Source organism: Heloderma suspectum, chromosome 7, assembly GCF_057233095.1.
Source record: "Heloderma suspectum isolate Gila_16-S chromosome 7, 16-S_ref, whole genome shotgun sequence".
Lineage (NCBI taxonomy): Eukaryota > Metazoa > Chordata > Lepidosauria > Squamata > Helodermatidae > Heloderma > Heloderma suspectum.
The window spans coordinates 108,931,996-108,946,816 of NC_139464.1; the positions used below are offsets into that span (position 1 = coordinate 108,931,996).

The following is a 14,821-nucleotide window of genomic DNA, read 5'->3' on the forward strand; positions in this document are numbered from 1 at the left end:
CCCCTCTCAGTGGTCCTTGCTGCTCCAACGCTCGCAGCTGGGGCGCGCGCACCCCCCACCTTCGGCTTGCTGGGAGGCGCAGCCTCTCCTGGGTCTGGCTGCGGCTCCGAGGTGTTGGCCCTTGCTGCTGCGGTGCGCTCGCCTGCGGCTCGCCGGGAGGAGCGGCCCTCTTGCCGCGCTGCCAGGTGCGCCAGCCCTTCCTCGGCGGTGCACGCGCCCCTCGCCTCCTCGCCCACTGGCTGCCACGGTGCATGGCCCCTGCTCCTCTCAGCAGCTGTTGTCGCTGCTGTAGGGGCATCAGGGATCAAGACGCCCCCCCCACAAACAAACAAACCAACAAACAACAATGTGGTGTAGCTGTGAGTGCATTGGTCTGGGGGCCGGGTGATCCGAGTTCTGGTCCCCACACAGCCATGGAAGCTCACTGAGTGACTTCACTGGCGGGTCACAGATTCTTAGCCCAAATTTCCTCACAGGGTGGTTGTTGTGAAATTGCAGAGGAGGGGGATAATGTAAGCTGCCTCGGGCTCCTTGCAAGTGGTAAACGGGCGACATATAAATGCAATAATAATGATAATTGCTAAATATATATAATGCAATACCTTTTCCCGTGAACAACGCACTCAGCTCGTGCCTTCCCTATCCCACCCATCATTCATATCTGGCAGTCATACTGGCCGTTCATCCTTGGCGTTGCCCGACCTAGGGTGGTGGGCAGTGACCTGCCTGCACTTGCCTGGCATTCGGCCCACTCACACCCTGGGCCTGCCTCCGCCCTACAGTAAAGGGCTGTAAGTGCTGCCTCAGTTGACCTGGGGTTAGGGGTGGACGAAAGTCACTTACCTGTCGTCGAAGGCCGTTCGCGGTGGGGGGGAGGCGCTTCGCTGCTCCCCCCGCGAAGTTCAGGCCGGGGGGGGAGGCTTCCCGCCTCGCCCGGCCGAAATTCAGGCTGGGGGGGAGGCTTCCCGCCTCGCCTGGCCGAAATTCAGGCCGGGGAGGAGGCGCCTCGCCCAGCCGCGAACGCGAAAGTAAAAAAAAACAAACAAAAAACGCCCCCTGATAGGCTACGTGACGATTCACGTAGCCTATCACGGCTAGATCTGCAAAGTCAGCCGTGATAGGCTACGTGAATCGTCACGTAGCCTATGACAGGTGACTTTAAAAAAAAAGCGCGTACGCGAATGGCGGCCCCCATAGGGAGCCGCCATTCCCGTTCCTTATTTGGTCGCTGTAGTCTACGTAAATGTTTACGTAGATTACGGCGAAAATAAGGGCAACGCAAATAGCGTTGCCCTTATTTTCGCCGTAGTCTACGTAAACATTTACGTAGACTACAGCGACCAAATAAGGAACGGGAATGGCGGCTCCCTATGGGGGCCGCCATTATCCGTACACTCTTTTTTTTTTTTTTTTTAAAGTCACCCGTGATAGGCTACGTGACGATTGACGTAGCCTATCACAGCTGACTTTGCAGAACTAGCCGTGATAGGCTACGTGAATCGTCACGTAGCCTATCAGGGGGCGTTTTTTTTTTTTTTTCTTTCATGGCAATGGCGGCGGCGGCAGCCGGTCGAAAGACCGGCTGCCACTCCCGCCTCGCTCGAACACCCGCCGAACCGCCGGCCGGACCAGCCACCGGGAGGGACATTCGGTAAAGGTAAGTCCCGTCCCGGGGGGGGTGCGGGGGGCGGAGTGGTGCGGAGGATTTCTCCCCGAAACTTGTTCGGGGGGCGAACACGTTGGCGATCGGCCCCCCAAAGTTTCGGGGAGAAATTCTCCAACATCCCTACCTGGGGTCCTGCTGGTTAGCCCTCTCTAGGATCTCCTCTCCTGTGGGTTTACGCCCCTGCCTGCGTTTGTGCTTACAGGGATTGGCCGAGTAGTTGTTGGAGTATTGCACTGGGACCTAGGTCCTTGTTATCTTCCCAGCTGCTAGGCCTCTGGCAGCCTGATACCAAGCACCGACCCTGAACTCCACCTTCTTACATTATGCCCCAGAAGAAGGGCCATGGTGGAGGGAGGGGGAAGGGTAGGGCCCCCCGCCCCCCCCACCAAGAGACCTCAGCCTGGGCCCAACTCCAGGTCTGAAGCAGAGGCGGGCCCAGTTCTGGCCTTAATCCTTGCTTGCCTTAAGGCTGCTGAGAGTTCCTCAGGAATCCCTCCCCTGGCCAGGCCTACGAAAACCTCGGCGGTCCAATCCGAAAGGATGCGACAGCAGACCCAGCGCGGCTATTTTCTATTTCAGCACGTCGGGATGCCGTTGCAGCTTCCACCTCCTCTTCACTGGCTATTCTCGAGAGCCCACTGCCCCCAGAGGGGCTCTTTCCCCTTGCGGCTTCCTCATCCCCTGTCAAGCGACGCCATCCACTTTGCCGGTTGGGGATCAGAACATGGTCACAGTAGGTTCAGTGCATCCGGATGCCATAGAGGCATCGCCCAGCCACCTTGTCTGCAGAGCGTCTGGGCGCCATTGCGGCCTCCACCTCTTCTTCGCAGGCTCACCTTGGCAGCACACCACTGCTGGAGGCAACCCACCCACATGAGGCAGCTATGCCAGCAGTGACGCAAGTAGCATCATTCACCTTGTCCGCTGGGGACCAGGGCGCTGCGGCCCCCGATCCATTGCGCCTGCACACTATTGAAGCTACGCCATGTCTTCTCTGGGTCTCCCAGGCGGCACACCACCATTTGAGGCAGTTCACCCTCCTGGGGCATCCTGTTAGCAGTGCCGTAAGCGGCATCATCCCCCCTACCTATAAGGGACCCTGGTATGGCTGCCCCCGGGTATTGGTGAGACAACCACACACCCCTATATATGACTCCCGGGCCACATGTGGCTCCGTCAGTCATATCTCCAGTAGCACTTCACTCCCCTTTCGCTAGTGTCCGGCTGAGTCCTGCAGGGTTAATTTAGGATCTCTTGTCCCTACCCCCACACACCCACATACGTGGCAATGCTAGGTCCTTTCGCTAATCCCGTGAGAGGAGCAATGCCCATCCAGGCTGCTGCTTCTGCAATTGGCCTTCACCTTAGGAGTGGCACAGCTGCCTTATGCCGAGGCCGTCCGTGGAAGGGTCACTACTAACCTTCTGTGCGCTGGGACCTGAGACCAGGGCCTTTGGGCTACTAGTTATGTCTCCTTCCCTGCCGGATTTCAGCAATAGGTCTGACAGTGGCCTCCACCTATTGCAGGCCTAGTGATTTGGCACTGCATGCTGAGCTGTGAGTACAGCCCCATGGTCACATGCTCCCAAACCATTGCCATTTTCCGTCACGTGCTCCCTTGGTAGCAGATAGCACCCATCCATCTCCTGTCCAATAGCCCGGGGGTGGCAGGGTCCCCCTGGGGGGGGGGGCAAGACTGCGGGAAGCCTGTAACAGGTTACTGCCCCTCCCAATGGGCCCCAGCCTGGTCAGAAGGGTGCCGCTCCTTCGGTTTTTAAAATGCTACCCCCCATGACATCCCTCTGGGAGTCCAGGCTATTCCATAGCCTCTCTTTCCTGTAAGCCAGCCCGTTCTTGACGAGACCCCCTGGGTGTCTGGGCCCTGTTTGAAACACCTCTTCCGAAGAGATGGTTGTCTCGGTCTGGTAGACCGACCCCTGGTCCCTGCTGGGCATGTTGCTACATGGGGTCCAGCAGTGTGGGCAGTGTTCTCACTTAATCAAAGCATTTGTCTCCTTCCCTTTTGCCCTCGGTGTCACTTTCGCCCACAGGATAGTGGGCCTGTATGCTGCATTACATTCTGGGGAATCAAGTCTGATACCCTTGGGCAATGTTCTCTCCCCCCCCCCCCGGACAAATCTCTGGCCTTTGGGCCGACTCCAGGTGGTTTTTACATCTCCCTAGGGTCTCCCTTGGGGGCCCTTGTACGAAGTTGTAGGGCAATTTTCTCAATCTCCCCGGTACGGTAGTGACCCCTGGCCGTGCCTTCCTGTGCCAGCTCGGTTCGACAATGCAGGGACTGCAGCAGCCGCACCATCGGACCAAGGTCACTCCCGCTGTGCATCTGGATATGCGGTTGCGGCTTCAATATTGCAGGATTTTAATGCTCAATGCCAACCCGCAGATCTTACCGGGTGCCGCTGGTACCCTGAGTTTCAGAATCGCACGGCTGGTTTGGTGGTGCCCCGGGCAGCAGCCTGAGAGTTGGGCCACCACCGGAATTTGTCAGGACCAGCCTTCTAGAGTCCTTCCCCATTCACCTAACCGTACACATTGGGGCCGACCTCATAGCCAAGTCGTTAACCCTCTTTGTACGACAACATGGCCACTGTGCGAGTTATTGAGTCCCACAGAAATTGGGAATCATGTCGTTGGGCAAAGCATCCATGCCCCAGTGTCTGGGTGTCTACATCTGATTTACGGGCCCACCATGTGCTGGGTTTTGGCACACCCAGTTCCTGATATTTGGTCATGGAATCAGAGCGACAGGCTCTGGGCCTTACCCTCATGGGTGTGTCTGTTACTAGGTACCATCCTTGCAAGACTACATGGGACCGGCGTACCGAAGCTGAACATGTTATCCTAAATTACATAGCTCTACGTGCTGGTGCCACCATGGCGGGTATGCGGTCCCACATCTTAGGAGTAAACGTCAGTCAGGACTCATGGCCCTTCCCTATACAGCCTTGCTGCAATTCTGCATCTCTTGGAGGAATAAAGGGGATATCGGCTAGAGCCAGGAGGGGCGAGCTGGCCGTTTTTAGTCTTCTTAGACACCACAAGGAGAGTTACTGACACCAAGTCAGCTTTCAGTGCCAGGCATCCACCGTGAGGTGGTGGCGCGGCCGCCTCCACCTTTTAGCAGATTCTGGGCACCCTCTCCAGATCCCCTTTTTGGGTTCCAAGATAATGGCCCTCCATTTGCCCCTCCCCATATGGCATTTCACTGTCCCACACTGCAGCCTTAACAGCTCTCTGGGGGGCCCTTGGGATTTTCAGGGTTGTTTTGGGTTCCTTATCTGGCTTGTCCAGAAGGGCCTTCAGATACTACGATGTACAGGTCTTTCGCACTGTACTCCACCTACCCATTCAGAGGTTAATGCCCGTCAGGGTCATCACAGGTTACTGGGATACTGGTTCTGGAAGGGACCCTTGTCTTGTCAGTCCGACAGTTCACTATTAACAAAATTTCAGTTGGGCCGTTACCACATCAGCTCTAGCGTGCTAGGCCAGGCAATTTTCAATAGGAACCCTCTTTTGGTATTAAGCAATATATTGAAGGCAGCCACTTCAGGTGTCTCCCACAGGCAAGTTTTGGCGGTGGAATGATGGCAGTTCAAAGCATTCCAGCAGGGCCCTCACAATTTGACCGCTTTTCCTTCTGTTGCAATTTTCCCTTTGCTTGCCCTAATGTTTTCTTCCTCAGACTGCCGGACTCGACGTACGCCGGTACGGGTCCGCTCATGCGGGCACAGTATAGTGTTTTGGGCTGCACGTATGGTTCTACGCCCGCCTTCGGATCTTAGTTTCCACTACCCAACACACTACGATCCAGTTGCCTAGCAAATGGAACATGGAGTGGGAGTTCCCCCCCTCCTCACCCTGTTCCACCAAGGTTTGGTCAATCTTCCTCTGCAGGTCCAGGTGCTGCACGATGGAGGGAACAACTTGGGCTGTAAGCCAGGCAAAGACTCGATCAAATGGGCCTTGATTAATGTGAAGGTGGTCCGGCATACCTGGCCGGAAGTAGCCATTACAATTCTCACTGCTACCTGGATCAAGTGGAAGGCTCGGAACAACGTTGCTGTTGGCAGGGCGCATCAGAAAGTGAATGGAGAAAGTGCTTATGGCCTATGTGAACGGGGTGATGGATGCACCACCCACAGGAAATTCTTTGGACAAGGAGGGAGTGTTACAGGCAGGACGGTGTCCACCTGTCTAATGTAGGGAATAGCATAATTTTGTCTGATCTGCAAAGGGGCCTGTGGGAAGTTCTTCTGCGCAGGTGGGGGGAGTTCACAAGCACTAGGCTTATGACTCCTGTGGCGGCTAGGATGGGCAAAAGCAGAAAGGGATTAGGGATGGTGTGCATGCAGAGGCACTTTATGGTGACAGGTGACGCCGGAGGCCCCCCGAACAGGTTGTGCAGCTTGGCGGGGGGATAAGGGTTGCCTGGGAGACCAACCCTACTCACTCACCCAGGTGTTGTGCGGCACCGGGTTGGGGGTGACACCGGAAGGTCTACCTCCCCCAGAAGGGGCAGTCCGGAGGGGCGGCGAGATCGACGCCACCCCTCAGGCGGGGTGTGCTTTCGCCCGAGAAGTGCCAGCTAGTCGCTGGCAGTCAGATGCCCGTCCTAGGTTCCCCCTTGCAGATATTTCAATAAATGTGGCCCAATTTTCAACCCAAGCCTTGTTGTCTGACTCTTCTTTGACCCATCTCTGCTCGCAATGTTTTGCGTCTCTCCTATTTCTTTCCTTATGTCCCATATAGGCTTCTAAAGATCCACAGAAAGAATTATATCCCAGGCAACATGAGTATACAACATGTGCAAATCAGTGTAGACAGAAGACCTATTTGTGTGTAGAGTAGAAGAGTGCAGGGGAACATGGGCATGACATAAGCGCCCCGCCCAACATCCCCCCATACCCAGCTCCTGTTCAGACCTTCACACACTGGGTCTGTATAGGGCTGTATAAGCACATTCAGCTGAACACACTTTCAGAGGTTCCATGATCACAAACCCAGTCCTATCAGGGTTTCCAGTCACAAAACCTCTGTAAGCATGCCCGTGTCCCCCTACACACTTTTGTCCTATGCATGTGAATGCCTGCATAGGGCTAGAGAAACAGGCTGAATCTACACATAGCAGTTTTACCATTGTCGTACTGCAATGATAACTATTAGTGCATATGACACCAATGGGCACCAATGGTTATCACTGCAGTATGATAATGGTAAAACTGCTATGTGTAGATTCAGCCCTCGTCTCAGTAGCTGTTCTATTGTCACAGAGAACAATCAATCTGTAGTAGCTAGAGTGCTGGGTTTGGGCGGGGCAAATCCAACTTCAAAACCCTGTTCATTTGTAAAACTCACTGGATTATCTTGGACAAGTCACTCTGTTTTGACCTAGCCCATCTCACAGGACTACTGTGAAGGTAAAATTAGACTCTGAGCTATCCATAGGAAGGGTTTAATCAGTAAATAATGGTGCATACTTCTTCTGAAATCCTGCCAAAACTTGAATCTAGTATATTACTTTTGTTTGAAACATAGAAAGCTGCCTTGTACTGAGTCAGGTCATTGGTCTGTCTAGCTCAGTGTGATCTATATTGCCTGGCAGTGGCTCTCCAGGATTCCAGGCGGGAGTCTTTCCCAGCCTGACCTGGGGATGCCAGTGACTGTAGCTAGGAACTTCTGCATGCAAAGCATGTGCTCTAACACTACATTATGGCTCATCTGTTTGGGGTTTTACAGGGATGCAATCCAACTCCAGTATAAATCAATGGAACTGTTACTATTGACTTCAGTGGGAGCTGGATTACACTCTATGACCAAAATCCAGATAAAGCTGGACTGAAATCAAAGGCGTAAGTTAACCATAACTAACATAAGCCCTGTTGATTTCAACAAACGCCCTTTAAATAAGGGCATAGAGAGAGAGGGAGGGAGGGAGATAGATACATGATAGATTAGACAGACAGACAGACAGACAGACAGACAGAGTAACAACAGGGTATTCAAAAATATATTTAAGCTAAGCATTTTGGCTTCTACCCTCATCAAGAGGTGTGCTGTTAAATCGATATCCATGTATCCATTTAACAGCACAGCTACTGATGAGGATGGGAGCCAAAATGCTTAGTTTAAATATATATTTTTTGAATGCTCTGTTGTTAAGTCTTTCTATCTTTCTTTTATATTTTACCTTAAGACTGACTCCATCCACAGTGGATCCAGGGCTTCCTTGTGGTTTTGCTTTTGTGCCACTTTACCCCCCCCCCCGCCCCCAGTTACAATACAGCAATGCCCATACTTTTCCATAATTTAAAATTTGTTATCAAATGGCATGGGGGAACATAAGCATCTAAATAAAGTGAGCAAATAAGAACTTGGCTGCTCTGACTAAAGAGAAGAAGGTTATAAGACCGCCTCGAGTCCTGCAAGTGTAAATTCTACAGCCACAGCTCCATCCTGACAAAACCATGGGGCAGGAAGAAGTGTGCATGCAGCTGGAGATCTTTTGTCTGAACATTTTTACTGCAGCCCATCAGCTGGAAGAATGGGCCAGCTGCTTTTCCTTTTAAAACCAAGGGCTGCCTGTTCATCCGAGTAATCCACTGCAGTACAAACAACACCACCACATTCAAAACGTTGTTGTTGGCTCCGTGCACACAAGTCCCATACGTTCCATCTGTCCCTGTTTGCCGAGGAGAGTCCTGAGTTTTTACGGGACCCTACGGATGCCGTTTAAAAACATGTGCAGTAACTTCATTTCCATCATGCCCTATCTGTGCCAGATAGTAAATGCTGATGAACATGTTTTGAGTTGCAGCTAACCGTATAATAAATACATCCAGATTCACTGTCAGATTAAACATTCTGTTAACTCGTGTTTCCCCAAAGAAAACTGTTCAGGTCAGTTTACTAACATGCCCTGCTTCAGAAGCCAATGTAGGACGTGGTATTGTAGATCAAATAAATATAGTGTACAGTAAGGAGAAGAACCTTCAACAATGTGTAATAGCAAGTACTCTGGCAGTGATCCTTTGGCATGGGAATAAAGGTACTCTGAGTACGCAAAAACATCTCCGTTTTTTATCTGAAAGGCTGGAGGGTATGCTCTCTGCTGGCCATGCTGTAGCTATACAGCACAACGAAAAGCAACAGGAAACAGGACAGTCACCATTATGAGGCATATCCAAGCAGCTGCCAGTAACCCAAGTGACCTGGGAGGGATGGCCCACCCCTTGACACTGCTATGTGTAGACCGATTCAGCCTTAGTCCTATGCGAACTTGGATTGCCTGAGAGGCTGGTTTGAAGAGCTGTACCCCTATGGTTTTCTCAGTAGTAACATATGGCTGTGGGAGATGGACTATAAGGAAGGCTGAGCGCTGAAGAATCGATGCTTTCGAACTGTGGTGCTGGAGAAGACTCTTACGAGTCCCCTGGACTGCAAGGAGGTCCAATCAGTCAATCCTAAAGGAAATCAACCCTGACTGCTCACTGGAAGGACAGATACTGAAGCTGAAGCTCAAATATTTTGGCCACCTAATGCGAAGAGAAAACTCCCTGGAAAAGACCCTGATGCTGGGAAAGACTGAAGGCAAAAGGAGAAGGGGACGGCAGAGGATGAGATGGCTAGATAGCATCACCGATGCAATGAATATGAACTTGAGCACACTCCGGGAGAGAGCGGAGGGCAGGAAGGCCTGGCGTGCTATGATCCATGGGGTCACAAAGAGTCGGACACGACTGAACGACTGAACAACAACCCCAGCAAACCTTTTGCTTTTGAGAGCAAAAACCTACCCCTCACAGGGGGTTCTTCTTACTCCTAGGGTCCCCTGTGAGGAGGTGGGGCTCTGCCCCCAGCAACAGTTTTCCTAGGTGCAGCCTGTCAAAACTGCTTGGACAGAGCCCTCCACTGACTGCCAGCACATCCCCTTCCCCAAGAATGGTTTGTTTGTTTTGTCCTTCAGGGAGGAGAACTGGTAGTAGGCAGTGGAGGGCTCAGGTATGAGGACAATCAAGGAGGTGGACCTGTGCACATTGGGCTTTTCTCATCTCAATTCTGCTGACAATTCACGCAGGGGTGCTTGCAGTAGTCAAGCACCCCTGCTTCCAGTTTTTGCCCTGTCACCAGCAGGTTTGTCCAAATCACTAACTGTACGTCTTGGTTCACTAAAACCCAAAATCAAAACACCAGGTAAACACATTGCCCAACACTGAGAGTAGTATATTTCTCCAACTGCTTAGTGAAAGTGTGGACTTGGAACGTTGCCTTACAAAGGGATATGTTGCCTGACAGTGTTTCCCTGCTCTTTGAAAGTAGAACATGCAGTAAAACAATCCTGGATTCCCAAAGTAGTTTGTGGACTTACACTCAGAGGAGCCTGGCTTATATTATTAATATTTAAAGACTGGATATGATCTTTGCTGCCGACATAGATCCGGTCCTGGTCTTCATCCATCACTAATATCCTGTAGTCCAAGGGGTGATGGGAAAGAGCGTAAAACTGAGAAGTCTTGGTTTCCTGCAGTTCTGTAAAAGAAAGAGGAACCCCAGCTTAATTTGCTTTCCTCGGTTGTATGACCACATCTTGATAAAAGAAATATGACACCAACAAAACGACAAAGATTTAGTGGGACCATCAGCAACTTAATCAAGCATGAAATCATTTTCAAAATGTGAGTACATTGCTCTTACACTTAAGTAACCAGCCATACTCATAAAGCATCTGGAATAGCTTTTTCTCTGTTCATCCAAAGAACACTGTTGTCTTAATGGAAATTATTATTTGCAGCTGTGCCTTTTAAAACACATCATATATTAAACTAATCAATGAGAACATCACATCTTATGGCAGGCCAGGATCAATTAAAAAAACAATTGAAATACATTTCAACTAATATTGCTAAGTAAGATGTGAATTAGCTAGCATCGATTGAGACATTTTCCTTGGGCAATTATTGTGTTGCAACAAACTGTTTTCTCTATCCTCTGAACCGTTTTTTGTAACTGTATAACTGGATTTTGTTTAAAAAAATAATAATAATAATGCTTGATTCTAAAGCCGCCTTGCACGCCATTTTTAGGGATGTACGAAAGTAACTTACCTTTTAACGAAATGTGATTTGAGGTGGGTGGGAGGCACTCCATCCCTCCCCCCCAAAATTCTGGCCAGAGGGGGGAGGCACTCCGTCCCTCCCCCCCGAAATTCTGGCCGGGGGGGGAGGCGCTCCATCCCTCCCCCCCCGAATCCTGGCCGGCCGGGTCTGCAAATGGCGGCGGCCGTAGCCGCTGCCATTTGCGTCCCTGCAGTCAGCCGTGATAGGCTACGTAAATGTTTACGTCGCCTATCACGGCTGAGTAAAAAAACCAAAACAACCCGCACGTACGCAAATGGCGGCGCCCATGGGCGCCGCCATTTGCGTTCCTTATTTTGGCACGCCTAGTCTACGTAAACATTTACGTAGCCTACGGCGAAAATTAGGGGAACGCAAATAGCGTAGACGCTACGCTATTTGCGTTACCCTTATTTTCGCCATACTCTACATAAATGTTTATGTAAATGTTTACGTAGACTAGACGTGCCAAAATAAGGAACGCAAATGGCAGCGCCCATGGGCGCCGCCATTTCCGTACGTGCGTTTGTTTGGTTTTTTACTCAGCCGTGATAGGCTACGTAAAGATTTATGTAGTCTATCACGGTATCTTTTAAAAATCTAACCGTGATAGGCTATGTAAATCTTTACGTAGCCTATCACTTTTTTTGTTTTTTTTACTGGAAATGGCGGCGGCGGCAGCTGGTCAGAAGACCGGCCGCCACAGCTGCCGCCGCCGAACTGCCTCCGAACCGCTGCCGGAGCCGCCGCCGCCAGGAACATTCACCCAAGGTAAGTCCCATCCCGGGGGGGGCGGGGGGGGCAGACTGTTTCGCCACCGATTTCGGGGGGCTGAATGCGCTGGAATTCGGCCTCCCTGAGATTCGTGGTGAAATTCTCTGACATCCCTAGCCATTTTTTGTCAGAAAGGCGGGGTATAAAGCATATAAAGAAATAAATATTGAAATAACATGAAAAAAATGAAAGGCATTTTTCTCCAGTTATATCAGAGTTATATTCTGATGTTCATCACACGGAGATTTTATCCCGCTATTGAGATGGCTCTCTCTCGGAAGTATGTGGGCTCTTTACATGATGTAGTTAACATCCAAGGTGAAACCCACAATTTCCCCCAGCCTATCTCATGTTTTTCCCCAAACGCAAAAAATGTGGTATTTTTTCTAGGGATGTACAAAAGTCACTTACCTTTTCGATGGGGTGATTCGTGGGGGGGGGAGGTGCTCCGAACCTCCCCCCGAAATCCTAACCCGGCTGGTTCCGCTCCGCGGCAACTCCGTGGAGCCGCCGGCTGGGTGCATTCACAGGTGCTGTGTGGAGCCTGTGGACGCAAATGGCGGCTATGGCGGCTGCCATTTGTGTTCCTGTTTTTTGGCCGTGATAGGCTACGTAAATATTTATGTAGCGGCCGCCAATTGCGTTCCTGTTTTTTTGCCGTGATAGGCTACGTAAATATTTACGTAGCCTATCATGGCAAAAAAAGGGAATGCAAATGGCAGCAGCTATGGCGGCCGCCATTTGCGTTCCTTTTTTGCTGTGATAGGCTACATTAATATTTACGTGGCCTATTACGGCCTCCGCAGGGATGCAAATGGCGTCCCTGCGTTAGCCGTGATAGGCTACATAAGTATTTACATAGCCTATCACGGCAAAAAAAGGGAAGCGAATGGCGGCCGCAGATGCGGTCGCCATTCGCAAAGCAGCGCAAACGGCACCAGAAGTGTCCCGTTTCGCGCGCCTTTCACGGCGTGGTGGGGTGGGGGGCTTCGTTCCGCCACAGATTTCGGGGGGGTGAATGCACTGGCATTTGGCCTCACCGAGATCTGTGGTGGAATTCTCTGACATCCCTAATTTTTTCCAGCCCACAGAACAGGAGCAGCATGACCTCCCAGTGAAAATCTTCAATAGAATAGCGGAAGAAACTGCTGTGTCTGCCAGCTGTAGGCGTTCATTTTCAGTTGTTGGGGGAGTGGTTAGGATGATGAAGGCATTGAGGATGGGAGCGGGAAGGAGACCCAAGCAGGTTTGACAGGCACGAGGGCAAGAATAGCCAGCTGACTGTGACTCCTGCCTCCACATTTCTCAGTTGGAGGGAGAAGACGGTAAAATGCCTCCCTGCAATGAAGGGAGACACATCTGATCCCCCCCCCCACCAAGCTCAGAAGCAATGTTCTCTGTTGATTCAGAGCACCCCACTAAGTTCAATGGGGCTTACTCCCAAGTAAGTGTGCCGAGGGCTGAAGACTTACAGGGTGATCTTATGTCTACTCAGAAGTAAGTCCCATTGAGTTCAATGCGGCTTCTCCCACATAAGTGTGCCAAGGGTTGCGGACTTACAGCACAATCTTACATTTTATGTCTACTCAGAAGTAAGTCAGAGGTGGGGAAACAGTACAGCAGAAGTTAAGCTACGAAAACAAGCACCCACCCCCACTCCTTTGCACACGTGCCAGGGAGGGAGGGAGGCACTCCCTCAGTTCAAACCATGTGGCTGCTGTGTAAAGAAGCCCTTCCTAATCCCACGAAGAAACTGAAAGCAGGAAGCTCCGGAAAGTATGTGGGTTTTTGCAGGGGGTTTTTTGCTTGATGCAGAGACACCCTAAGGGATCCTGGAAGAAGAAACCAAGAGCAGTAGGCGTTTTATTGTTGTGGAAGAATGAAGCATGAAGTGTTGCCACAAGACCACAACTGATGGATTTGCACTGGTGTCTGGTGCTGGTTTCTGTTATAAGTACAGTTCTGCCTTTTACTGGTGGGCCAACAACTGATCTCTGCACACTACAGGATTGCTACCTGGAGATGCTCAATCTTTAGGAATTCCAATATGAATTGACATGATCCATACCTCATAGACTAATGCGCTATCCATCAGCTTTCCCACTTCCCAAAGGTTCCAGTGCACTTCTCAGCTCACCAAAGTTTTTTAAAAAGTGTTAAAAATGTGTATGTTGAGAGAAAAACGTCTAGAAATGCATATTTTAAGAGGAAAGATGTTTAAAAATACATATTGAAATGCAATTTTTAAATGTTTTTTTTTTTAAGCGTGCAGATTCACATGAGAATAAGTTCAAACAGATTTGTGACTATAGATATGCAGAACCGACTTGGATTGGATGGAAAGAGACATTTGTCTATCCTTAGTACTGTCTAGTACTGCTGTGAGTGGGGCCTCTTGATCTTTCCCAGGGATTCTGCAGAACTTGTAGCGATGTAAACCAGGTCTTGTACCGTAGCACAGTGTAGGTGAATATAATCAGGTTGCCTAGTCCATTCAACAGTTTGTTTGAGGTTGTTGACCAACGTGAGAAACAACTGGGGTCAGCAACAGCTGATAAGGTGTTCTATCTTGGGGAAAGTCACATAAAGAATTCTTACTCAAGTCTCCCATACTAATTACAACCAGGATTTTCATTAACCTGTGTGAAAGGGTGCAATCAATGTTCATAATCTAAAGCTAGAGTTAAGTCCTACAGATTTTTTTTTAATCAGTGGTGCTAAATTTGTGATAGTTCATTCATACACACTACCATGTTCAAAGGATGGAACTTACTTCCACATTAAGAACAGGGCCATTATGTGATATTTCATTCCAATCTCACCAAACTTATTAAGAACATTATTATTATTTCATAACTTTTTTTTCTTAAGATGGGCAGATCTGCAACTTTGATCTCCTATTAAACAATCCAAAGCCGCATGCATGCCTTATGAAACTGGGAATGTAACCAAGGAAAGCATTAAGGCCTACATGTGAAATGAGCCATCAGAAAGTTAAGCCTCTTAGCACTTCTACAAGTAATATTTTTGCATAGCAATCAAAACAAAGCACTGGTGTACTCCTTCAGTAAACAGTTACTGACCCTTACTCCACAAGTTTTCTTTGTTCTCTGTTTTTATAAAAAGGCCAGTGAATACAGTCTTGGCTTTCCTGAGGTGATTAAGTCAATACCAATGACATTCAAGCACTCAATAACCTGATCTATAAATCCAGTTATTTACCACTCTGATTGCTTTAAGTAACAAA

General features: G+C 50.0%; 1 protein-coding gene across 1 annotated transcript in view; it reads right to left on the minus strand.

The window, feature by feature from the left end:
- SEMA3C (semaphorin 3C) overlaps positions 1–14,821 on the minus strand; it is a 247,418-nt gene that overhangs the window by 96,533 nt on the left and 136,064 nt on the right. The window contains exon 3 of the mRNA XM_084811075.1: positions 10,056–10,216. Within this exon, the coding sequence (XP_084667201.1) occupies positions 10,056–10,216 (161 nt within the window). The remainder of the gene's footprint in view (positions 1–10,055; positions 10,217–14,821) is intronic.